Source organism: Physella acuta, unplaced genomic scaffold (genome assembly GCF_028476545.2).
Source record: "Physella acuta isolate Inbredline_101_S28 unplaced genomic scaffold, ASM2847654v3 ptg000079l, whole genome shotgun sequence".
NCBI lineage: Eukaryota > Metazoa > Mollusca > Gastropoda > Physidae > Physella > Physella acuta.
The window spans coordinates 761687-785978 of record NW_026731599.1 but is presented as its reverse complement, the minus strand read 5'-3'; the positions used below and the strand labels follow the sequence as shown (position 1 = coordinate 785978).

The 24292-nt window shown below is 47.2% G+C and overlaps 2 protein-coding genes across 4 annotated transcripts in view; both read right to left on the bottom strand.

Moving 5' to 3' along the window:
• Positions 1-24292, bottom strand: part of LOC131955676 (sideroflexin-1) — a 102578-nt gene that overhangs the window by 36143 nt on the left and 42143 nt on the right. The gene's annotated exons all lie outside the window — the stretch shown is intronic.
• The window catches only part of LOC131955290 (uncharacterized), a 42540-nt gene that overhangs the window by 7532 nt on the left and 10716 nt on the right, over positions 1-24292 (bottom strand). For all 3 annotated transcript variants that reach the window (XM_059319353.1, XM_059319364.1, XM_059319371.1), the window contains 5 exons: positions 22263-22337; positions 20382-20661; positions 19842-20003; positions 13273-13510; positions 12479-12685 (listed from right to left, as the gene is read on the bottom strand). In XM_059319353.1, the coding sequence (XP_059175336.1) occupies positions 12479-12685; positions 13273-13510; positions 19842-20003; positions 20382-20661; positions 22263-22337 (962 nt within the window). The remainder of the gene's footprint in view (positions 1-12478; positions 12686-13272; positions 13511-19841; positions 20004-20381; positions 20662-22262; positions 22338-24292) is intronic.

Below are 24292 nucleotides of genomic sequence, written 5' to 3'. Positions count from 1 at the left end.
CAGTGAGTCAGGCAAGTATCTTTGGTTCACTGTGTCCGGCAAGTATCTTTGGTTCAGTGAGTCAGGCAAGTATCTTTGGTTCAGTGAGTCAGGCAAGTATCTTTGGTTCAGTGAGTCAGGCAAGTATCTTTGGTTCACTATTTCAGGCAAGTATCTTTGGTCACTGTGTCAGGCAAGTATCTTTGGTTCAGTGAGTCAGGCAAGTATCTTTGGTTCAGTGAGTCAGGCAAGTATCTTTGGTCACTGTGTCAGGCAAGTATCTTTGGCTCAGTGAGTCAGGCAAGTATCTTTGGTTCAGTGAGTCAGGCAAGTATCTTTGGTTCAGTGAGTCAGGCAAGTATCTTTGGTTTAGTGAGTCAGGCAAGTATCTTTGGCTCAGTGAGTCAGGCAAGTATCTTTGGTCACTGTGTCAGGCAAGTATCTTTGGTTCAGTGAGTCAGGCAAGTATCTTTGGTTCAGTGTGTCAGGCAAGTATCTTTGGTTCACTGTGTCAGGCAAGTATCTTTGGTTCAGTGAGTCAGGCAAGTATCTTTGGTTCAGTGAGTCAGGCAAGTATCTTTGGTTCAGTGAGTCAGGCAAGTATCTTTGGTTCAGTGAGTCAGGCAAGTATCTTTGGTTCAGTGAGTCAGGCAAGTATCTTTGGTCACTGTGTCAGGCAAGTATCTTTGGTCACTGTGTTAGGCAAGTATCTTTTGTTCAGTGAGTCAGGCAAGTATCTTTGGTTCAGTGAGTCAGGCAAGTATTTTTGGTTCAGTGTGTCAGGCAAGTATCTTTGGTTCAGTGAGTCAGGCAAGTATCTTTGGTTCACTGAGTCAGGCAAGTATCTTTGGTTCAGTGAGTCAGGCAAGTATCTTTGGTTCAGTGAGTCAGGCAAGTATCTTTGGTCACTGTGTCAGGCAAGTATCTTTGGCTCAGTGAGTCAGGCAAGTATCTTTGGTTCAGTGTGTCAGGCAAGTATCTTTGGTTCAGTGTGTCAGGCAAGTATCTTTGGTTCAGTGAGTCAGGCAAGTATCTTTGGTCACTGTGTCAGGCAAGTATCTTTGGTCACTGTGTTAGGCAAGTATCTTTGGTTCAGTGAGTCAGGCAAGTATCTTTGGTTCAGTGAGTCAGGCAAGTATCTTTGGTTCAGTGAGTCAGGCAAGTATCTTTGGTTCACTGAGTCAGGCAAGTATCTTTGGTTCAGTGAGTCAGGCAAGTATCTTTGGTTCAGTGAGTCAGGCAAGTATCTTTGGTTCAGTGTGTCAGGCAAGTATCTTTGGTTCAGTGTGTCAGGCAAGTATCTTTGGTCACTGTGTCAGGCAAGTATCTTTGGTCACTGTGTCAGGCAAGTATCTTTGGCTCAGTGAGTCAGGCAAGTATCTTTGGTTCAGTGTGTCAGGCAAGTATCTTTGGTTCAGTGTGTCAGGCAAGTATCTTTGGTTCAGTGAGTCAGGCAAGTATCTTTGGTTCAGTGAGTCAGGCCAGTATCTTTGGTTCAGTGAGTCAGGCAAGTATCTTTGGTCACTGTGTCAGGCAAGTATCTTTGGTCACTGTGTTAGGCAAGTATCTTTGGTTCAGTGAGTCAGGCAAGTATCTTTGGTTCAGTGAGTCAGGCAAGTATCTTTGGTTCAGTGAGTCAGGCAAGTATCTTTGGTTCACTGAGTCAGGCAAGTATCTTTGGTTCAGTGAGTCAGGCAAGTATCTTTGGTTCAGTGTGTCAGGCAAGTATCTTTGGTTCACTGTGTCAGGCAAGTATCTTTGGTTCAGTGAGTCAGGCAAGTATCTTTGGTCACTGTGTCAGGCAAGTATCTTTGGTTCAGTGTGTCAGGCAAGTATCTTTGGTTCAGTGAGTCAGGCAAGTATCTTTGGTCACTGTGTCAGGCAAGTATCTTTGGTTCAGTGAGTCAGGCAAGTATCTTTGGTTCAGTGAGTCAGGCAAGTATCTTTGGTCACTGTGTCAGGCAAGTATCTTTGGTCACTGTGTCAGGCAAGTATCTTTGGTCACTGTGTCAGGCAAGTATCTTTGGTTCAGTGAGTCAGGCAAGTATCTTTGGTTCAGTGAGTCAGGCAAGTATCTTTGGTCACTGTGTCAGGCAAGTATCTTTGGTTCAGTGAGTCAGGCAAGTATCTTTGGTTCAGTGAGTCAGGCAAGTATCTTTGGTTCAGTGAGTCAGGCAAGTATCTTTGGTTCAGTGAGTCAGGCAAGTATCTTTGGTTCAGTGAGTCAGGCAAGTATCTTTGGTTCAGTGTGTCAGGCAAGTATCTTTGGTCACTGTGTTAGGCAAGTATCTTTGGTTCAGTGAGTCAGGCAAGTGTCTTTGGTTCAGTGAGTCAGGCAAGTATCTTTGGTTCAGTGTGTCAGGCAAGTATCTTTGGTTCACTGTGTCAGGCAAGTATCTTTGGTTCAGTGAGTCAGGCAAGTATCTTTGGTTTAGTGAGTCAGGCAAGTATCTTTGGCTCAGTGAGTCAGGCAAGTATCTTTGGTTCAGTGAGTCAGGCAAGTATCTTTGGTCACTGTGTCAGGCAAGTATCTTTGGTTCAGTGAGTCAGGCAAGTATCTTTGGTTTAGTGAGTCAGGCAAGTATCTTTGGCTCAGTGAGTCAGGCAAGTATCTTTGGTCACTGTGTCAGGCAAGTATCTTTGGTTCAGTGAGTCAGGCAAGTATCTTTGGTTCAGTGTGTCAGGCAAGTATCTTTGGTTCACTGTGTCAGGCAAGTATCTTTGGTTCAGTGAGTCAGGCAAGTATCTTTGGTTTAGTGAGTCAGGCAAGTATCTTTGGCTCAGTGAGTCAGGCAAGTATCTTTGGTTCAGTGAGTCAGGCAAGTATCTTTGGTCACTGTGTCAGGCAAGTATCTTTGGTTCAGTGAGTCAGGCAAGTATCTTTGGTCACTGTGTCAGGCAAGTATCTTTGGTTCAGTGAGTCAGGCAAGTATCTTTGGTTCAGTGAGTCAGGCAAGTATCTTTGGTCACTGTGTCAGGCAAGTATCTTTGGTTCAGTGAGTCAGGCAAGTATCTTTGGTTCAGTGAGTCAGGCAAGTATCTTTGGTTCAGTGAGTCAGGCAAGTATCTTTGGTCACTGTGTCAGGCAAGTATCTTTGGTTCACTGTGTCAGGCAAGTATCTTTGGTTCAGTGAGTCAGGCAAGTATCTTTGGTTCAGTGAGTCAGGCAAGTATCTTTGGTCACTGTGTCAGGCAAGTATCTTTGGTCACTGTGTCAGGCAAGTATCTTTGGTCACTGTGTCAGGCAAGTATCTTTGGTCACTGTGTCAGGCAAGTATCTTTGGTTCAGTGTGTCAGGCAAGTATCTTTGGTTCACTGTGTCAGGCAAGTATCTTTGGTTCAGTGTGTCAGGCAAGTATCTTTGGTTCACTATTTCAGGCAAGTATCTTTGGTCACTGTGTCAGGCAAGTATCTTTGGTTCAGTGAGTCAGGCAAGTATCTTTGGTTCAGTGAGTCAGGCAAGTATCTTTGGTCACTGTGTCAGGCAAGTATCTTTGGTCACTGTGTCAGGCAAGTATCTTTGGTTCAGTGTGTCAGGCAAGTATCTTTGGTTCAGTGAGTCAGGCAAGTATCTTTGGTTCAGTGAGTCAGGCAAGTATCTTTGGTTCAGTGAGTCAGGCAAGTATCTTTGGTTCAGTGAGTCAGGCAAGTATCTTTGGTTCAGTGAGTCAGGCAAGTATCTTTGGTTCAGTGAGTCAGGCAAGTATCTTTGGTTCAGTGAGTCAGGCAAGTATCTTTGGTCACTGTGTCAGGCAAGTATCTTTGGTCACTGTGTCAGGCAAGTATCTTTGGTTCAGTGAGTCAGGCAAGTATCTTTGGTCACTGTGTCAGGCAAGTATCTTTGGCTCAGTGAGTCAGGCAAGTATCTTTGGTTCAGTGAGTCAGGCAAGTATCTTTGGTTCACTGTGTCAGGCAAGTATCTTTGGTCACTGTGTCAGGCAAGTATCTTTGGTTCAGTGAGTCAGGCAAGTATCTTTGGTTTAGTGAGTCAGGCAAGTATCTTTGGTTCACTGTGTCCGGCAAGTATCTTTGGTTCAGTGAGTCAGGCAAGTATCTTTGGTTCAGTGAGTCAGGCAAGTATCTTTGGTCACTGTGTCAGGCAAGTATCTTTGGTTCAGTGAGTCAGGCAAGTATCTTTGGTCACTGTGTCAGGCAAGTATCTTTGGTTAACTGTGTCCGGCAAGTATCTTTGGTTCAGTGAGTCAGGCAAGTATCTTTGGTTCAGTGAGTCAGGCAAGTATCTTTGGTCACTGTGTCAGGCAAGTATCTTTGGTTCAGTGAGTCAGGCAAGTATCTTTGGTTCAGTGAGTCAGGCAAGTATCTTTGGTTCACTGTGTCCGGCAAGTATCTTTGGTTCAGTGAGTCAGGCAAGTATCTTTGGTTCAGTGTGTCAGGCAAGTATCTTTGGTTCAGTGAGTCAGGCAAGTATCTTTGGTTCAGTGAGTCAGGCAAGTATCTTTGGTTCAGTGAGTCAGGCAAGTATCTTTGGTTCACTGTGTCCGGCAAGTATCTTTGGTTCAGTGAGTCAGGCAAGTATCTTTGGTTCAGTGAGTCAGGCAAGTATCTTTGGTTCAGTGAGTCAGGCAAGTATCTTTGGTTCACTATTTCAGGCAAGTATCTTTGGTCACTGTGTCAGGCAAGTATCTTTGGTTCAGTGAGTCAGGCAAGTATCTTTGGTTCAGTGAGTCAGGCAAGTATCTTTGGTCACTGTGTCAGGCAAGTATCTTTGGCTCAGTGAGTCAGGCAAGTATCTTTGGTTCAGTGAGTCAGGCAAGTATCTTTGGTTCAGTGAGTCAGGCAAGTATCTTTGGTTTAGTGAGTCAGGCAAGTATCTTTGGCTCAGTGAGTCAGGCAAGTATCTTTGGTCACTGTGTCAGGCAAGTATCTTTGGTTCAGTGAGTCAGGCAAGTATCTTTGGTTCAGTGTGTCAGGCAAGTATCTTTGGTTCACTGTGTCAGGCAAGTATCTTTGGTTCAGTGAGTCAGGCAAGTATCTTTGGTTCAGTGAGTCAGGCAAGTATCTTTGGTTCAGTGAGTCAGGCAAGTATCTTTGGTTCAGTGAGTCAGGCAAGTATCTTTGGTTCAGTGAGTCAGGCAAGTATCTTTGGTCACTGTGTCAGGCAAGTATCTTTGGTCACTGTGTTAGGCAAGTATCTTTTGTTCAGTGAGTCAGGCAAGTATCTTTGGTTCAGTGAGTCAGGCAAGTATTTTTGGTTCAGTGTGTCAGGCAAGTATCTTTGGTTCAGTGAGTCAGGCAAGTATCTTTGGTTCACTGAGTCAGGCAAGTATCTTTGGTTCAGTGAGTCAGGCAAGTATCTTTGGTTCAGTGAGTCAGGCAAGTATCTTTGGTCACTGTGTCAGGCAAGTATCTTTGGCTCAGTGAGTCAGGCAAGTATCTTTGGTTCAGTGTGTCAGGCAAGTATCTTTGGTTCAGTGTGTCAGGCAAGTATCTTTGGTTCAGTGAGTCAGGCAAGTATCTTTGGTCACTGTGTCAGGCAAGTATCTTTGGTCACTGTGTTAGGCAAGTATCTTTGGTTCAGTGAGTCAGGCAAGTATCTTTGGTTCAGTGAGTCAGGCAAGTATCTTTGGTTCAGTGAGTCAGGCAAGTATCTTTGGTTCACTGAGTCAGGCAAGTATCTTTGGTTCAGTGAGTCAGGCAAGTATCTTTGGTTCAGTGAGTCAGGCAAGTATCTTTGGTTCAGTGTGTCAGGCAAGTATCTTTGGTTCAGTGTGTCAGGCAAGTATCTTTGGTCACTGTGTCAGGCAAGTATCTTTGGTCACTGTGTCAGGCAAGTATCTTTGGCTCAGTGAGTCAGGCAAGTATCTTTGGTTCAGTGTGTCAGGCAAGTATCTTTGGTTCAGTGTGTCAGGCAAGTATCTTTGGTTCAGTGAGTCAGGCAAGTATCTTTGGTTCAGTGAGTCAGGCCAGTATCTTTGGTTCAGTGAGTCAGGCAAGTATCTTTGGTCACTGTGTCAGGCAAGTATCTTTGGTCACTGTGTTAGGCAAGTATCTTTGGTTCAGTGAGTCAGGCAAGTATCTTTGGTTCAGTGAGTCAGGCAAGTATCTTTGGTTCAGTGAGTCAGGCAAGTATCTTTGGTTCACTGAGTCAGGCAAGTATCTTTGGTTCAGTGAGTCAGGCAAGTATCTTTGGTTCAGTGTGTCAGGCAAGTATCTTTGGTTCACTGTGTCAGGCAAGTATCTTTGGTTCAGTGAGTCAGGCAAGTATCTTTGGTCACTGTGTCAGGCAAGTATCTTTGGTTCAGTGTGTCAGGCAAGTATCTTTGGTTCAGTGAGTCAGGCAAGTATCTTTGGTCACTGTGTCAGGCAAGTATCTTTGGTTCAGTGAGTCAGGCAAGTATCTTTGGTTCAGTGAGTCAGGCAAGTATCTTTGGTCACTGTGTCAGGCAAGTATCTTTGGTCACTGTGTCAGGCAAGTATCTTTGGTCACTGTGTCAGGCAAGTATCTTTGGTTCAGTGAGTCAGGCAAGTATCTTTGGTTCAGTGAGTCAGGCAAGTATCTTTGGTCACTGTGTCAGGCAAGTATCTTTGGTTCAGTGAGTCAGGCAAGTATCTTTGGTTCAGTGAGTCAGGCAAGTATCTTTGGTTCAGTGAGTCAGGCAAGTATCTTTGGTTCAGTGAGTCAGGCAAGTATCTTTGGTTCAGTGAGTCAGGCAAGTATCTTTGGTTCAGTGTGTCAGGCAAGTATCTTTGGTCACTGTGTTAGGCAAGTATCTTTGGTTCAGTGAGTCAGGCAAGTGTCTTTGGTTCAGTGAGTCAGGCAAGTATCTTTGGTTCAGTGTGTCAGGCAAGTATCTTTGGTTCACTGTGTCAGGCAAGTATCTTTGGTTCAGTGAGTCAGGCAAGTATCTTTGGTTTAGTGAGTCAGGCAAGTATCTTTGGCTCAGTGAGTCAGGCAAGTATCTTTGGTTCAGTGAGTCAGGCAAGTATCTTTGGTCACTGTGTCAGGCAAGTATCTTTGGTTCAGTGAGTCAGGCAAGTATCTTTGGTCACTGTGTCAGGCAAGTATCTTTGGTTCAGTGAGTCAGGCAAGTATCTTTGGTTCAGTGAGTCAGGCAAGTATCTTTGGTCACTGTGTCAGGCAAGTATCTTTGGTTCAGTGAGTCAGGCAAGTATCTTTGGTTCAGTGAGTCAGGCAAGTATCTTTGGTTCAGTGAGTCAGGCAAGTATCTTTGGTCACTGTGTCAGGCAAGTATCTTTGGTTCACTGTGTCAGGCAAGTATCTTTGGTTCAGTGAGTCAGGCAAGTATCTTTGGTTCAGTGAGTCAGGCAAGTATCTTTGGTCACTGTGTCAGGCAAGTATCTTTGGTCACTGTGTCAGGCAAGTATCTTTGGTCACTGTGTCAGGCAAGTATCTTTGGTCACTGTGTCAGGCAAGTATCTTTGGTTCAGTGTGTCAGGCAAGTATCTTTGGTTCACTGTGTCAGGCAAGTATCTTTGGTTCAGTGTGTCAGGCAAGTATCTTTGGTTCACTATTTCAGGCAAGTATCTTTGGTCACTGTGTCAGGCAAGTATCTTTGGTTCAGTGAGTCAGGCAAGTATCTTTGGTTCAGTGAGTCAGGCAAGTATCTTTGGTCACTGTGTCAGGCAAGTATCTTTGGTCACTGTGTCAGGCAAGTATCTTTGGTTCAGTGTGTCAGGCAAGTATCTTTGGTTCAGTGAGTCAGGCAAGTATCTTTGGTTCAGTGAGTCAGGCAAGTATCTTTGGTTCAGTGAGTCAGGCAAGTATCTTTGGTTCAGTGAGTCAGGCAAGTATCTTTGGTTCAGTGAGTCAGGCAAGTATCTTTGGTTCAGTGAGTCAGGCAAGTATCTTTGGTTCAGTGAGTCAGGCAAGTATCTTTGGTCACTGTGTCAGGCAAGTATCTTTGGTCACTGTGTCAGGCAAGTATCTTTGGTTCAGTGAGTCAGGCAAGTATCTTTGGTCACTGTGTCAGGCAAGTATCTTTGGCTCAGTGAGTCAGGCAAGTATCTTTGGTTCAGTGAGTCAGGCAAGTATCTTTGGTTCACTGTGTCAGGCAAGTATCTTTGGTCACTGTGTCAGGCAAGTATCTTTGGTTCAGTGAGTCAGGCAAGTATCTTTGGTTTAGTGAGTCAGGCAAGTATCTTTGGTTCACTGTGTCCGGCAAGTATCTTTGGTTCAGTGAGTCAGGCAAGTATCTTTGGTTCAGTGAGTCAGGCAAGTATCTTTGGTCACTGTGTCAGGCAAGTATCTTTGGTTCAGTGAGTCAGGCAAGTATCTTTGGTCACTGTGTCAGGCAAGTATCTTTGGTTAACTGTGTCCGGCAAGTATCTTTGGTTCAGTGAGTCAGGCAAGTATCTTTGGTTCAGTGAGTCAGGCAAGTATCTTTGGTCACTGTGTCAGGCAAGTATCTTTGGTTCAGTGAGTCAGGCAAGTATCTTTGGTTCAGTGAGTCAGGCAAGTATCTTTGGTTCACTGTGTCCGGCAAGTATCTTTGGTTCAGTGAGTCAGGCAAGTATCTTTGGTTCAGTGTGTCAGGCAAGTATCTTTGGTTCAGTGAGTCAGGCAAGTATCTTTGGTTCAGTGAGTCAGGCAAGTATCTTTGGTTCAGTGAGTCAGGCAAGTATCTTTGGTTCACTGTGTCCGGCAAGTATCTTTGGTTCAGTGAGTCAGGCAAGTATCTTTGGTTCAGTGAGTCAGGCAAGTATCTTTGGTTCAGTGAGTCAGGCAAGTATCTTTGGTTCACTATTTCAGGCAAGTATCTTTGGTCACTGTGTCAGGCAAGTATCTTTGGTTCAGTGAGTCAGGCAAGTATCTTTGGTTCAGTGAGTCAGGCAAGTATCTTTGGTCACTGTGTCAGGCAAGTATCTTTGGCTCAGTGAGTCAGGCAAGTATCTTTGGTTCAGTGAGTCAGGCAAGTATCTTTGGTTCAGTGAGTCAGGCAAGTATCTTTGGTTTAGTGAGTCAGGCAAGTATCTTTGGCTCAGTGAGTCAGGCAAGTATCTTTGGTCACTGTGTCAGGCAAGTATCTTTGGTTCAGTGAGTCAGGCAAGTATCTTTGGTTCAGTGTGTCAGGCAAGTATCTTTGGTTCACTGTGTCAGGCAAGTATCTTTGGTTCAGTGAGTCAGGCAAGTATCTTTGGTTCAGTGAGTCAGGCAAGTATCTTTGGTTCAGTGAGTCAGGCAAGTATCTTTGGTTCAGTGAGTCAGGCAAGTATCTTTGGTTCAGTGAGTCAGGCAAGTATCTTTGGTCACTGTGTCAGGCAAGTATCTTTGGTCACTGTGTTAGGCAAGTATCTTTTGTTCAGTGAGTCAGGCAAGTATCTTTGGTTCAGTGAGTCAGGCAAGTATTTTTGGTTCAGTGTGTCAGGCAAGTATCTTTGGTTCAGTGAGTCAGGCAAGTATCTTTGGTTCACTGAGTCAGGCAAGTATCTTTGGTTCAGTGAGTCAGGCAAGTATCTTTGGTTCAGTGAGTCAGGCAAGTATCTTTGGTCACTGTGTCAGGCAAGTATCTTTGGCTCAGTGAGTCAGGCAAGTATCTTTGGTTCAGTGTGTCAGGCAAGTATCTTTGGTTCAGTGTGTCAGGCAAGTATCTTTGGTTCAGTGAGTCAGGCAAGTATCTTTGGTCACTGTGTCAGGCAAGTATCTTTGGTCACTGTGTTAGGCAAGTATCTTTGGTTCAGTGAGTCAGGCAAGTATCTTTGGTTCAGTGAGTCAGGCAAGTATCTTTGGTTCAGTGAGTCAGGCAAGTATCTTTGGTTCACTGAGTCAGGCAAGTATCTTTGGTTCAGTGAGTCAGGCAAGTATCTTTGGTTCAGTGAGTCAGGCAAGTATCTTTGGTTCAGTGTGTCAGGCAAGTATCTTTGGTTCAGTGTGTCAGGCAAGTATCTTTGGTCACTGTGTCAGGCAAGTATCTTTGGTCACTGTGTCAGGCAAGTATCTTTGGCTCAGTGAGTCAGGCAAGTATCTTTGGTTCAGTGTGTCAGGCAAGTATCTTTGGTTCAGTGTGTCAGGCAAGTATCTTTGGTTCAGTGAGTCAGGCAAGTATCTTTGGTTCAGTGAGTCAGGCCAGTATCTTTGGTTCAGTGAGTCAGGCAAGTATCTTTGGTCACTGTGTCAGGCAAGTATCTTTGGTCACTGTGTTAGGCAAGTATCTTTGGTTCAGTGAGTCAGGCAAGTATCTTTGGTTCAGTGAGTCAGGCAAGTATCTTTGGTCACTGTGTCAGGCAAGTATCTTTGGCTCAGTGAGTCAGGCAAGTATCTTTGGTTCAGTGAGTCAGGCAAGTATCTTTGGTTCAGTGAGTCAGGCAAGTATCTTTGGTTTAGTGAGTCAGGCAAGTATCTTTGGCTCAGTGAGTCAGGCAAGTATCTTTGGTCACTGTGTCAGGCAAGTATCTTTGGTTCAGTGAGTCAGGCAAGTATCTTTGGTTCAGTGTGTCAGGCAAGTATCTTTGGTTCACTGTGTCAGGCAAGTATCTTTGGTTCAGTGAGTCAGGCAAGTATCTTTGGTTCAGTGAGTCAGGCAAGTATCTTTGGTTCAGTGAGTCAGGCAAGTATCTTTGGTTCAGTGAGTCAGGCAAGTATCTTTGGTTCAGTGAGTCAGGCAAGTATCTTTGGTCACTGTGTCAGGCAAGTATCTTTGGTCACTGTGTTAGGCAAGTATCTTTTGTTCAGTGAGTCAGGCAAGTATCTTTGGTTCAGTGAGTCAGGCAAGTATTTTTGGTTCAGTGTGTCAGGCAAGTATCTTTGGTTCAGTGAGTCAGGCAAGTATCTTTGGTTCACTGAGTCAGGCAAGTATCTTTGGTTCAGTGAGTCAGGCAAGTATCTTTGGTTCAGTGAGTCAGGCAAGTATCTTTGGTCACTGTGTCAGGCAAGTATCTTTGGCTCAGTGAGTCAGGCAAGTATCTTTGGTTCAGTGTGTCAGGCAAGTATCTTTGGTTCAGTGTGTCAGGCAAGTATCTTTGGTTCAGTGAGTCAGGCAAGTATCTTTGGTCACTGTGTCAGGCAAGTATCTTTGGTCACTGTGTTAGGCAAGTATCTTTGGTTCAGTGAGTCAGGCAAGTATCTTTGGTTCAGTGAGTCAGGCAAGTATCTTTGGTTCAGTGAGTCAGGCAAGTATCTTTGGTTCACTGAGTCAGGCAAGTATCTTTGGTTCAGTGAGTCAGGCAAGTATCTTTGGTTCAGTGAGTCAGGCAAGTATCTTTGGTTCAGTGTGTCAGGCAAGTATCTTTGGTTCAGTGTGTCAGGCAAGTATCTTTGGTCACTGTGTCAGGCAAGTATCTTTGGTCACTGTGTCAGGCAAGTATCTTTGGCTCAGTGAGTCAGGCAAGTATCTTTGGTTCAGTGTGTCAGGCAAGTATCTTTGGTTCAGTGTGTCAGGCAAGTATCTTTGGTTCAGTGAGTCAGGCAAGTATCTTTGGTTCAGTGAGTCAGGCCAGTATCTTTGGTTCAGTGAGTCAGGCAAGTATCTTTGGTCACTGTGTCAGGCAAGTATCTTTGGTCACTGTGTTAGGCAAGTATCTTTGGTTCAGTGAGTCAGGCAAGTATCTTTGGTTCAGTGAGTCAGGCAAGTATCTTTGGTTCAGTGAGTCAGGCAAGTATCTTTGGTTCACTGAGTCAGGCAAGTATCTTTGGTTCAGTGAGTCAGGCAAGTATCTTTGGTTCAGTGTGTCAGGCAAGTATCTTTGGTTCACTGTGTCAGGCAAGTATCTTTGGTTCAGTGAGTCAGGCAAGTATCTTTGGTCACTGTGTCAGGCAAGTATCTTTGGTTCAGTGTGTCAGGCAAGTATCTTTGGTTCAGTGAGTCAGGCAAGTATCTTTGGTCACTGTGTCAGGCAAGTATCTTTGGTTCAGTGAGTCAGGCAAGTATCTTTGGTTCAGTGAGTCAGGCAAGTATCTTTGGTCACTGTGTCAGGCAAGTATCTTTGGTCACTGTGTCAGGCAAGTATCTTTGGTCACTGTGTCAGGCAAGTATCTTTGGTTCAGTGAGTCAGGCAAGTATCTTTGGTTCAGTGAGTCAGGCAAGTATCTTTGGTCACTGTGTCAGGCAAGTATCTTTGGTTCAGTGAGTCAGGCAAGTATCTTTGGTTCAGTGAGTCAGGCAAGTATCTTTGGTTCAGTGAGTCAGGCAAGTATCTTTGGTTCAGTGAGTCAGGCAAGTATCTTTGGTTCAGTGAGTCAGGCAAGTATCTTTGGTTCAGTGTGTCAGGCAAGTATCTTTGGTCACTGTGTTAGGCAAGTATCTTTGGTTCAGTGAGTCAGGCAAGTGTCTTTGGTTCAGTGAGTCAGGCAAGTATTTTTGGTTCACTGTGTCAGGCAAGTATCTTTGGTTCAGTGAGTCAGGCAAGTATCTTTGGTTCAGTGAGTCAGGCAAGTATCTTTGGTTCAGTGAGTCAGGCAAGTATCTTTGGTTCAGTGAGTCAGGCAAGTATCTTTGGTTCAGTGAGTCAGGTAAGTATCTTTGGTCACTGTGTCAGGCAAGTATCTTTGGTTCAGTGATTCAATATCCATGAATATGCCTACCTTGTGATGTGTGTGTTCATGTTTTTGCAGTGTGTATTTGGTGTTGAACTGGCGACAACACACAGCACACACGTGAATCCTGGGCTGAAGGTGGAGAGTCAGGATGTGTTTCCTCTGGACTGGCTGGGTTTTGAAGGCAGCTCCACAGTAGTGACAAAGGTACGGTCTCTCAGAGCTGTGCATGGTCATGTGCTCCTTCAGGTGGGCCTGCAAAAACTGTTGCATTATTTCCAAAATCTCAGCTCTACTCTCATGTCATGTCCACTCTGTCATCTCATGTCATGTCCACTGTCATCTCATGTCATGTCATCTCATGTCCACTGTCATGTCCACTCTGTCATGTCCACTCTGTTATGTCCACTCTGTCATCTCATGTCCACTCTGTCATGTCCACTCTGTTATGTCCACTCTGTCATGTCATGTCATCTCATGTCCACTCTGTCATGTCATGTCATCTCATGTCCACTGTCATGTCCACTCTGTCATGTCCACTCTGTCATGTCCGCTCTGTCATGTCCACTCTGTCATGTCCACTCTGTCATGTCCACTCTGTCATGTCATCTCATGTCCACTCTGTCATGTCCACTCTGTCATGTCCACTCTGTCATGTCATGTCATCTCATGTCCACTCTGTCATGTCCACTCTGTCATGTCCACTCTGTCATGTCCACTCTGTCATCTCATGTCATGTCCACTGTCATGTCCCCTCTGCACAGGCCAACCTGCCATCTTATGTCACCTATGTGTATGACATGGCCATTCTCAAGCTCTTGCTCTAACAAAATGCAGATTACCGGAGATCTGAATCCCTTGCCACAAGCTGAACATTTGAAAGGGAAACTGCGGGCTGTGCGTGACAGGTGCACCAGCTTGTGCTGCTGCAGGGCGTCAGTTCTTTTAAAAGTTTTCCCGCAGGTGTCACACAGGTGTGGCCTGACTTCTGGACCATGGACATCTCGCACATGTCTATGTAGGTGGATCTTCTTGGCAAAACTTTTCTTACACTCAGAACAGGTCACTTCTTGTCTGGGTCTGGGGACAAAAATATATCAACTCTAGGCCTGGGGACAAAAATATATCAACTCTAGGCCTGGGGACAAAAATATATCAACTCTAGGCATGGGGACAAAAATATATCAACTCTAGGCCTGGGGACAAAAATATATCAACTCTAGGCCTGGGGACAAAAATATATCAACTCTAGGCCTGGGGACAAAAATATATCAACTCTAGGCCTGGGGACAAAAATATATCAACTCTAGGTCTGGGGACAAAAATATATCAACTCTAGGCCTGGGGACAAAAATATATCAACTCTAGGCCTGGGGACAAAAATATATCAACTCTAGGCCTGGGGACAAAAATATATCAACTCTAGGCCTGGGGACAAGACCAGCTACCTCACCTGTCACAAGACCAGCTACCACAAGACCAGCTACTTCACCTGTCACAAGACCAACTACCTCACCTGTCACAAGACCAGCTACCTCACCTGTCACAAGACCAGCTACCTCACCTGTCACAAGACCAGCTACCTCACCTGTCACAAGAACAGCTACCTCACCTGTCATAAGACCAGCTACCTCACCTGTCACAAGACCAGCTAGCACAAGACCAGCTACCTCACCTGTCACAAGACCAGCTAGCACAAGACCAGCTACCTCACCTGTCACAAGACCAGCTAGCACAAGACCAGCTACCTCACCTGTCACAAGACCAACTACCTCACCTGTCACAAGACCAGCTAGCACAAGACCAGCTAGCACAAGACCAGCTACCTCACCTGTCACAAGACCAGCTACCACAAGACCAGCTACCTCACCTGTCACAAGACCAGCTACCTCACCTGTCACAAGACCAGCTAGCACAAGACCAGCTAGCACAAGACCAGCTACCTCACCTGTCACAAGACCAACTACCTCACCTGTCACAAGACCAGCTAGCACAAGACCAGCTACCTCACCTGTCACAAGACCAGGTACCTCACCTGTCACAAGACCAGCTAGCTCACCTGTCACAAGACCAGCTACCTCACCTGTCACAAGACCAGCTAGCACAAGACCAGCTACCTCACCTGTCACAAGACCAGCTACCTAACCTGTCACAAGACCAGCTAGCTCACCTGTCACAAGACCAGCTAGCACAAGACAAGCTAGCACAAGACCAGCTACCTCACCTGTCACAAGACCAACTACCTCACCTGTCACAAGACCAGCTACCTCACCTGTCACAAGACCAGCTACCTCACCTGTCACAAGACCAGCTACCACAAGACCAGCTACCTCACCTGTCACAAGACCAGCTACCACAAGACCAGCTACCTCACCTGTCACAAGACCAGCTAGCACAAGACCAGCTACCTCACCTGTCACAAGACCAGCTACCTCACTTGTCACAAGACCAGCTACCTCACCTGTCACAAGACCAGCTAGCACAAGACCAGCTAGCACAAAACCAGCTACCTCACCTGTCACAAGACCAACTACCTCACCTGTCACAAGACCAGCTAGCTCACCTGTCACAAGACCAGCTACCTCACCTGTCACAAGACCAGCTAGCACAAGACCAGCTAGCACAAGACCAGGTACCTCACCTGTCACAAGACCAGCTAGCACAAGACCAACTACCTCACCTGTCACAAGACCAGCTAGCACAAGACCAGCTACCACAAGACCAGCTACCTCACCTGTCACAAGACCAGCTACCTCACCTGTCACAAGACCAGCTAGCACAAGACCAGCTAGCACAAGACCAGCTACCTCACCTGTCACAAGACCAACTACCTCACCTGTCACAAGACCAGCTACCTCACCTGTCACAAGACCAGCTACCACAAGACCAGGTACCTCACCTGTCACAAGACCAGGTACCACAAGACCAGCTACCTCACCTGTCACAAGACCAGCTACCTCACCTGTCACAAGACCAGCTACCACAAGACCAGCTACCTCACCTGTCACAAGACCAGCTACCACAAGACCAGCTACCTCACCTGTCACAAGACCAGCTAACACAAGACCAGCTACCACAAGACCAGCTAGCTCACCTGTCACAAGACCAGCTAGCTCACCTGTCACAAGACCAGCTAGCACAAGACCAGCTAGCACAAGAACAGCTACCTCACCTGTCACAAGACCAGCTACCTCACCTGTCACAAGACCAGCTACCACAAGACCAACTACCTCACCTGTCACAAGACCAGCTAGCACAAGACCAGCTACCTCACCTGTCACAAGACCAGCTACCTCACTTGTCACAAGACCAGCTACCTCACCTGTCACAAGACCAGCTACCTCACTTGTCACAAGACCAGCTACCTCACCTGTCACAAGACCAGCTAGCACAAGACCAGCTAGCACAAGACCAGCTACCTCACCTGTCACAAGACCAGCTAGCCCACCTGTCACAAGACCAGCTACCTCACCTGTAACAAGACCAGCTAGCACAAGACCAGGTACCTCACCTGTCACAAGACCAACTACCTCACCTGTCACAAGACCAGCTACCTCAAGACCAGCTACCACAAGACCAGCTACCTCACCTGTCACAAGACCAGCTACCTCACCTGTCACAAGACCAGCTAGCACAAGACCAGCTAGCACAAGACCAGCTAGTACAAGACCAGCTAGTACAAGACCAGCTACCTCACCTGTCACAAGACCAACTACCTCACCTGTCACAAGACCAGCTAGCTCACCTGTCACAAGACCAGCTACCTCACCTGTCACAAGACCAGCTAGCACAAGACCAGGTACCTCACCTGTCACAAGACCAACTACCTCACCTGTCACAAGACCAGCTACCACAAGACCAGCTACCACAAGACCAGCTACCACAAGACCAGCTACCTCACCTGTCACAAGACCAGCTACCTCACCTGTCACAAGACCAGCTAGCACAAGACCAGCTAGCACAAGACCAGCTAGCACAAGACCAGCTAGTACAAGACCAGCTACCTCACCTGTCACAAGACCAACTACCTCACCTGTCACAAGACCAGCTACCTCACCTGTCACAAGACCAGCTACCTCACCTGTCACAAGACCAGCTAGCACAAGACCAGGTACCTCACCTGTCACAAGACCAACTACCTCACCTGTCACAAGACCAGCTACCACAAGACCAGCTACCACAAGACCAGCTACCTCACCTGTCACAAGACCAGCTACCTCACCTGTCACAAGACCAGCTAGCACAAGACCAGCTAGCACAAGACCAGCTACCTCACCTGTCACAAGACCAACTACCTCACCTGTCACAAGACCAGCTACCTCACCTGTCACAAGACCAGCTACCACAAGACCAGGTACCTCACCTGTCACAAGACCAGGTACCACAAACCAGCTACCTCACCTGTCACAAGACCAGTTACCTCACCTGTCACAAGACCAGCTACCACAAGACCAGCTACCTCACCTGTCACAAGACCAGCTACCTCACCTGTTACAAGACCAGCTACCACAAGACCAGCTACCTCACCTGTCACAAGACCAGCTACCACAAGACCAGCTACCTCACCTGTCACAAGACCAGCTACCACAAGACCAGCTACCTCACCTGTCACAAGACCAGCTAGCACAAGACCAGCTACCACAAGACCAGCTAGCTCACCTGTCACAAGACCAGCTAGCTCACCTGTCACAAGACCAGCTAGCACAAGACCAGCTAGCACAAGACCAGCTACCACAAGACCAGCTACCTCACCTGTCACAAGACCAGCTACCTCACCTGTCACAAGACCAGCTACCACAAGACCAACTACCTCACCTGTCACAAGACCAGCTAGCACAAGACCAGCTACCTCACCTGTCACAAGACCAGCTACCTCACCTGTCACAAGACCAGCTAGCACAAGACCAGCTACCTCACCTGTCACAAGACCAACTACCTCACCTGTCACAAGACCAGCTAGCATAAGACCAGCTAGTACAAGACCAGCTAGCACAAGACCAGCTACCTCACCTGTCACAAGACCAGCTACCTCACCTGTCACAAGACCAGCTAGCACAAGACCAGCTACCACAAGACCAGCTACCTCACCTGTCACAAGACCAGCTACCTCACCTGTCACAAGACCAGCTAGCACAAGACCAGCTAGCACAAGACCAGCTAGTACAAGACCAGCTAGTACAAGACCAGCTACCACAAGACCAGCTACCTCACCTGTCACAAAACCAGCTACCTCACCTGTCACAAGACCAGCTAGCACAAGACCAGCTAGCACAAGACCAGCTACCTCACCTGTCACAAGACCAACTACCTCACCTGTCACAAGACCAGCTAGCACAAGACCAGCTAGCACAAGACCAGCTACCTCACCTGTCACAAGACCAGCTACCTCACCTGTCACAAGACCAGCTAGCACAAGACCAGGTACCTCACCTGTCACAAGACCAGGTACCACAAGACCAGCTACCTCACCTGTCACAAGACCAGCTAGCACAAGACCAGCTACCTCACCTGTCACATGACCAGCTAGCACAAGACCAGCTACCTCACCTGTCACAAGACCAGCTACCACAAGACCAGCTACCTCACCTGTCACAAGACCAGCTAGCTCACCTGTCACAAGACCAGCTAGCTCACCTGTCACAAGACCAGCTAGCTCACCTGTCACAAGACCAGCTAGCACAAGACCAGCTAGCACAAGACCAGCTACCACAAGACCAGCTACCTCACCTGTCACAAGACCAGCTACCTCACCTGTCACAAGACCAGCTACCACAAGACCAACTACCTCACCTGTCACAAGACCAGCTAGCACAAGACCAGCTACCTCACCTGTCACAAGACCAACTACCTCACCTGTCACAAGACCAGCTAGCACAAGACCAGCTAGTACAAGACCAGCTACCACAAGACCAGCTACCTCACCTGTCACAAGACCAACTACCTCACCTGTCACAAGACCAGCTAGCACAAGACCAGCTAGTACAAGACCAGCTAGCACAAGACCAGCTACCTCACCTGTCACAAGACCAGCTAGCACAAGACCAGCTACCTCATCTGTCACAAGACCAGCTAGCACAAGACCAGCTACCTCACCTGTCACAAGACCAGCTAGCACAAGACCAGCTACCTCACCTGTCACAAGACCAGCTACCGTGACCGGTCACAAGACCAGCTAGCACAAGACCAGTTAGCACAAGACCAGCTACCTCACCTGTCACAAGACCAACTACCTCACCTGTCACAAGACCAGCTAGCACAAGACCAGCTACCTCACCTGTCACAAGACCAGCTACCTCACCTGTCACAAGACCAACTACCTCACCTGTCACAAGACCAGCTACCTCACCTGTCACAAGACCAGCTAGCACAAGACCAGCTAGCACAAGACCAGCTACCTCACCTGTCACAAGACCAGCTACGTCACCTGTCACAAGACCAGCTATCTCACCTGTCACAAGACCAGCTAGCTCACCTGTCACAAGACCAGCTAGCTTACCTGTCACAAGACCAGGTACCTCACCTGTCACAAGACCAGCTAGCTCACCTGTCACAAGACCAGCTAGCACAAGACCAGCTAGCACAAGACCAGGTACCTCACCTGTCACAAGACCAGCTAGCTCACCTGTCACAAGACCAGCTAGCACAAGACCAGCTAGCACAAGACCAGGTAGCACAAGACCAGCTACCTCACCTGTCACAAGACCAGCTAGCACAAGACCAGCTAGCACAAGACCAGCTAGCACAAGACCAGGTAGCACAAGACCAACTACCTCACCTGTCACAAGACCAGCTACCTCACCTGTCACAAGACCAGCTAGCACAAGACCAACTACCTCACCTGTCACAAGACCAGCTAGCACAAGACCAGCTAGCACAAGACAGCTACCTCACCTGTCACAAGACCAGCTAGCACAAGACCAGCTACCTCACCTGTCACAAGACCAGCTAGCACAAGACCAGCTACCTCACCTGTCACAAGACCAGCTAGCACAAGACCAGCTAGCACAAGACCAGCTACCTCACCTGTCACAAGACCAACTACCTCACCTGTCACAAGACCAGCTACCACAAGACCAACTACCTCACCTGTCACAAGACCAGCTAGTACAAGACCAGCTAGCACAAGACCAGCTAGTACAAGACCAGCTAGCACAAGACCAGCTACCTCACCTGTCACAAGACCAGCTACCTCACCTGTCACAAGACCAGCTACTGTGACCTGTCACAAGACCAGCTAGCACAAGACCAGCTACCTCACCTGTCACAAGACCAACTACCTCACCTGTCACAAGACCAGCTAGCACAAGACCAGCTAGCACAAGACCAGCTAGTACAAGACCAGCTAGCACAAGACCAGCTACCTCACCTGTCACAAGACCAGCTACCTCTCCTGCCAGGAATGCTTACCCACCTGTTATGAAGGGCTTGGTGTCTGGCCATGTCCTTTGGTTTCTGGCAAGTAAAAGCACACTGTTCACAGGTCAGCTTCTCACTTCTCTGGTTGTGTTTTAACTTGAGGTGTTTGCGCAACAGCGCCATCCGATCTGTTGAGTAGGCAGCACAAATGTCACACCTGTGGACAAATCCAGGACATACCATACACACTCACATTTACCTTGATAGAATAATACATCAGAATTTGGAACAGCCTAAATCTAACTTGGTCAAGTAGGGGCGTAGGGTTATAATTAAGTTGAATGGTTGTGTGGTGTACCCAAGTGTGGCCATGTGGTGTGTGGGTAGTGTGGCCACATGGTGTGTGGGTAGTGTGGCCACATGGTGTGTGGGTAGTGTGGCCATGTGGTGTGTGGGTAGTGTGGCCATTTGGTGTGTGGGTAGTGTGGCCACATGGTGTAGGTAGTGTGGCCATGTGGTGTGGCCAGGTGGTGTAGGTAGTGTGGCTATGTGGTGTGTGGGTAGTGTGGCCATGTGGTGTGTGGCCAAGATTTACCTAAACAAATGTAGTTTGTGCTTGAGCTGGTGTTGTTTGAACATAGGCAGGCTGAGGGTGATGAAGTCACACTGATGACAGCTATACTTTTTCTCACTGCCGCCCCTGTGGCAGCGCAGATGGGATTGGAAATGGCTCTGGCGTTTGCTCTTGAAAGAGCACTGTGAGCAGAAAAACTTGAATGCCAGGTGCTCTTCATAGTTCCTCTGCTGTTTTGTGGCGGCTGACTCAGTCAAGGGGTTTCTTGCACGGACCTTCTCTACAGGAGCTGAAGGATCATCTGTTGACAAGTCATAACCATCAGGGCAGGTGTAGCACAGGTGGGCAGGTGTTGAACTGGTGGACAGGTGTAGGGCAGGTGTAGGACTGGTGTAGGACAGGTGTTGAACTGGTGGACAGGTGTAGGGCAGGTGTAGGGCAGGTGTAGGACAGGTGTAGGACTGGTGTAGGACTGGTGTAGTACTGGTGTAGGACTGGTGTAGGACAGGTATAGGGCAGGTGTAGGACAGGTGTAGGACTGTAGGACAAGTGTAGGACAGGTGTAGGACTGGTGTAGGACAGGTGTAGTACTGGTGGACAGGTGTAGGACAGGTGTAGGACTGTAGGACTGGTGTAGGACAGGTGTAGGACAGGTGTAGGACTGGTGTAGGACAGGTTGACAGGTGTAAGGCTGGTGTAGGACAGGTGTAGTACTGGTGGACAGGTGTAGGACTGGTGTAGGACAGGTGTAGGACTGGTGTAGGACTGGTGTAGGACTGTTGGACAGGTGTAGGACTGGTGTAGGACAGGTGTAGAACAGGTGTAGGACAGGTGTAGGACTGGTGTACAGGTGTAGGACTGGTGTAGGACAGGTGTAGAGCTGGTGTAGGACAGGTGTAGGACAGGTGTAGGACTGGTGTTGGACAGGTGGACAGGTGTTGAACTGGTGGACAGGTGTAGGACAGGTGTAGGACTGGTGTAGGACAGGTGTAGAACAGGTGTAGGACAGGTGTAGGACAGGTATAGGGCAGGTGTAGGACTGGTGTAGGACAGGTGTAGAACAGGTGTAGGACTGGTGGACAGGTGTTGAACTGGTGGACAGGTGTAGGACTGGTGTAGGACAGGTGTAGGACAGGTATAGGGCAGGTGTAGGACAGGTGTAGGACAGGTATAGGGCAGGTGTAGGACTGGTGTAGGACTGTTGGACAGGTGTAAGGCTGGTGTAGGACAGGTGTAGGACAGGTGTAGGACTGGTGTAGGACTGGTGTAGGACAGGTGGACAGGTGTTGAACTGGTGGACAGGTGTAGGACTGGTGTAGGACAGGTGTAGGACTGGTGTAGGACAGGTGTAGGACAGGTATAGGGCAGGTGTAGGACAGGTATAGGGCAGGTGTAGGACAGGTGTAGGACAGGTGTAGGACAGGTGTAGGACTGTTGGACAGGTGTAGAGCTGGTGTAGGACAGGTGTAGGGCTGGTGTAGGACAGGTATAGGGCAGGTGTAGGACAGGTGTAGGACTGTTGGACAGGTGTAAGGCTGGTGTAGGACAGGTGTAGGACAGGTGTAGGACTTTTAATTTAAGAATGATGACCAGATGGTGAGGTGTAAATCTGAAATAACATAAGACTTACACTGTTTACAAGGTTGACCTCTTTTTTTAACAACTGAAACAACATAAGATTTACACTGTTTACAAGGTCGACCTTTTTTTAACAACTGAAACAACATAAGACTTACACTGTTTACAAGGTTGACCTCTTTTTTTAACAACTGAAACAACATAAGATTTACACTTACACTGTTTACAAGGTCACCCTCTTTTTTTAATAACTGAAACAACATAAGATTTACACTGTTTACAAGGTCGACCTTTTTTTAACAACTGAAACAACATAAGACTTACACTGTTTACAAGGTCGACCTCTTTTTTTAACAACTTTTCTGTCCTGCTCTTTGTCTTTAAGACAGTTTATATTAACTGGAAAAAAAATTAAATAGTCAGAAATTACACATTAAGAACACAACTAACTCAACATTAAACTCAACATTAAAGACAGAACATTAAAGACAGAACATTAAAGACACAATTACTCAACATTAAAGACACAACTACCTCAATATTAAAGACAACTAACTTAACATTAAAGACACAACTACCTCAATATTAAAGACACAACTAACTTAACATTAAAGACACAACTACCTCAACATTAAAGACACAACATTAAAGACACAACTACCTCAATATTAAAGACACAACTACCTCAATTTTAAAGACACAACTAACTCAACATTAAAGACAACATTAAAGACACTACCTCAACATTAAACTCAAGATTAAAGACAACATTAAAGACACAACTAACTTAACATTAAAGACAACATTAAAGACACAACTAACTCAACATTAAAGACACAACTAACTTAACATTAAACTCAAGATTAAAGACAACATTAAAGACACAACTAACTTAACATTAAAGACAACATTAAAGACACAACTAACTCAACATTAAAGACACAACTAACTTAACATTAAACTCAAGATTAAAGACAACATTAAAGACACAACTACCTCAACATTAAACTCAAGAATAAAGACAACATTAAAGACACAACTAACTTAACATTAAAGACAACATTAAAGACACAACTAACTCAACATTAAAGACACAACTAACTTAACATTAAAGACACAACTAACTCAACATTAAAGACACAACTAACTTAACATTAAAGACAACATTAAAGACACAACTAACTCAACACTAAAGACACAACTAACTCAACACTAAAGACACAACTAACTTAACATTAAACCCTGTCCCTCTAACCCTTGGACTGTCCCTCTCACCATGGGACTGTCCCTCTAACCCTTGGACTGTCCCTCTAACCCTTGGACTGTCCCTCTAACCCTTGGACTGTCCCTCTCACCATGGGACTGTCTCTCTAACCCTTGGACTGTCCATCTAACCCTTGGACTGTCCCTCTCACCATGGGACTGTCCATCTAACCCTTAGACTGTCCATCTAACCCTTGGACTGTCCCTCTCACCATGGGACTGTCCCTCTAACCCTTGGACTGTCCCTCTCACCATGGGACTGTCCCTCTAACCCTTGGACTGTCCCTCTCACCATGGGACTGTCCCTCTCACCATGGGACTGTCCCTCTAACCCTTGGACTGTCCATCTAACCCTTGGACTGTCCATCTAACCCTTAGACTGTCCATCTAACCCTTGGACTGTCCATCTCAACATGGGACTGTCCCTCTAACCCTTGGACTGTCCCTCTAACCCTTGGACTGTCCCTCTCACCATGGGACTGTCCCTCTCACCATGGGACTGTCCCTCTAACCCTTGGACTGTCCATCTAACCCTTGGACTGTCCATCTAACCCTTAGACTGTCCATCTAACCCTTGGACTGTCCCTCTCACCATGGGACTGTCCCTCTAACCCTTTGACTGCCCCTCTCACCATGGGACTGTCCCTCTAACCCTTGGACTGTCCCTCTCACCATGGGACTGTCCATCTAACCCTTGGACTGTCCCTCTCACCATGGGACTGTCCATCTAACCCTTGGACTGTCCCTCTCACCCTGGGACTGTCCCTCTAACCCTGGGACTGTCCCTCTAACCCTTGGACTGTCCCTCTCACCATGGGACTGTCCCTCTAACCCTTAGACTGTCCCTCTCACCATGGGACTGTCCCTCTAACCCTTGGACTGTCCCTCTAACCCTTGGACTGTCCCTCTCACCATGGGACTGTCCCTCTAACCCTTAGACTGTCCCTCTAACCCTTGGACTGTCCCTCTCACCATGGGACTGTCCCTCTCACCATGGGACTGTCCCTCTCACCATGGGACTGTCCCTCTAACCCTTAGACTGTCCCTCTAACCCTTGGACTGTCCCTCTCACCATGGGACTGTCCCTCTAA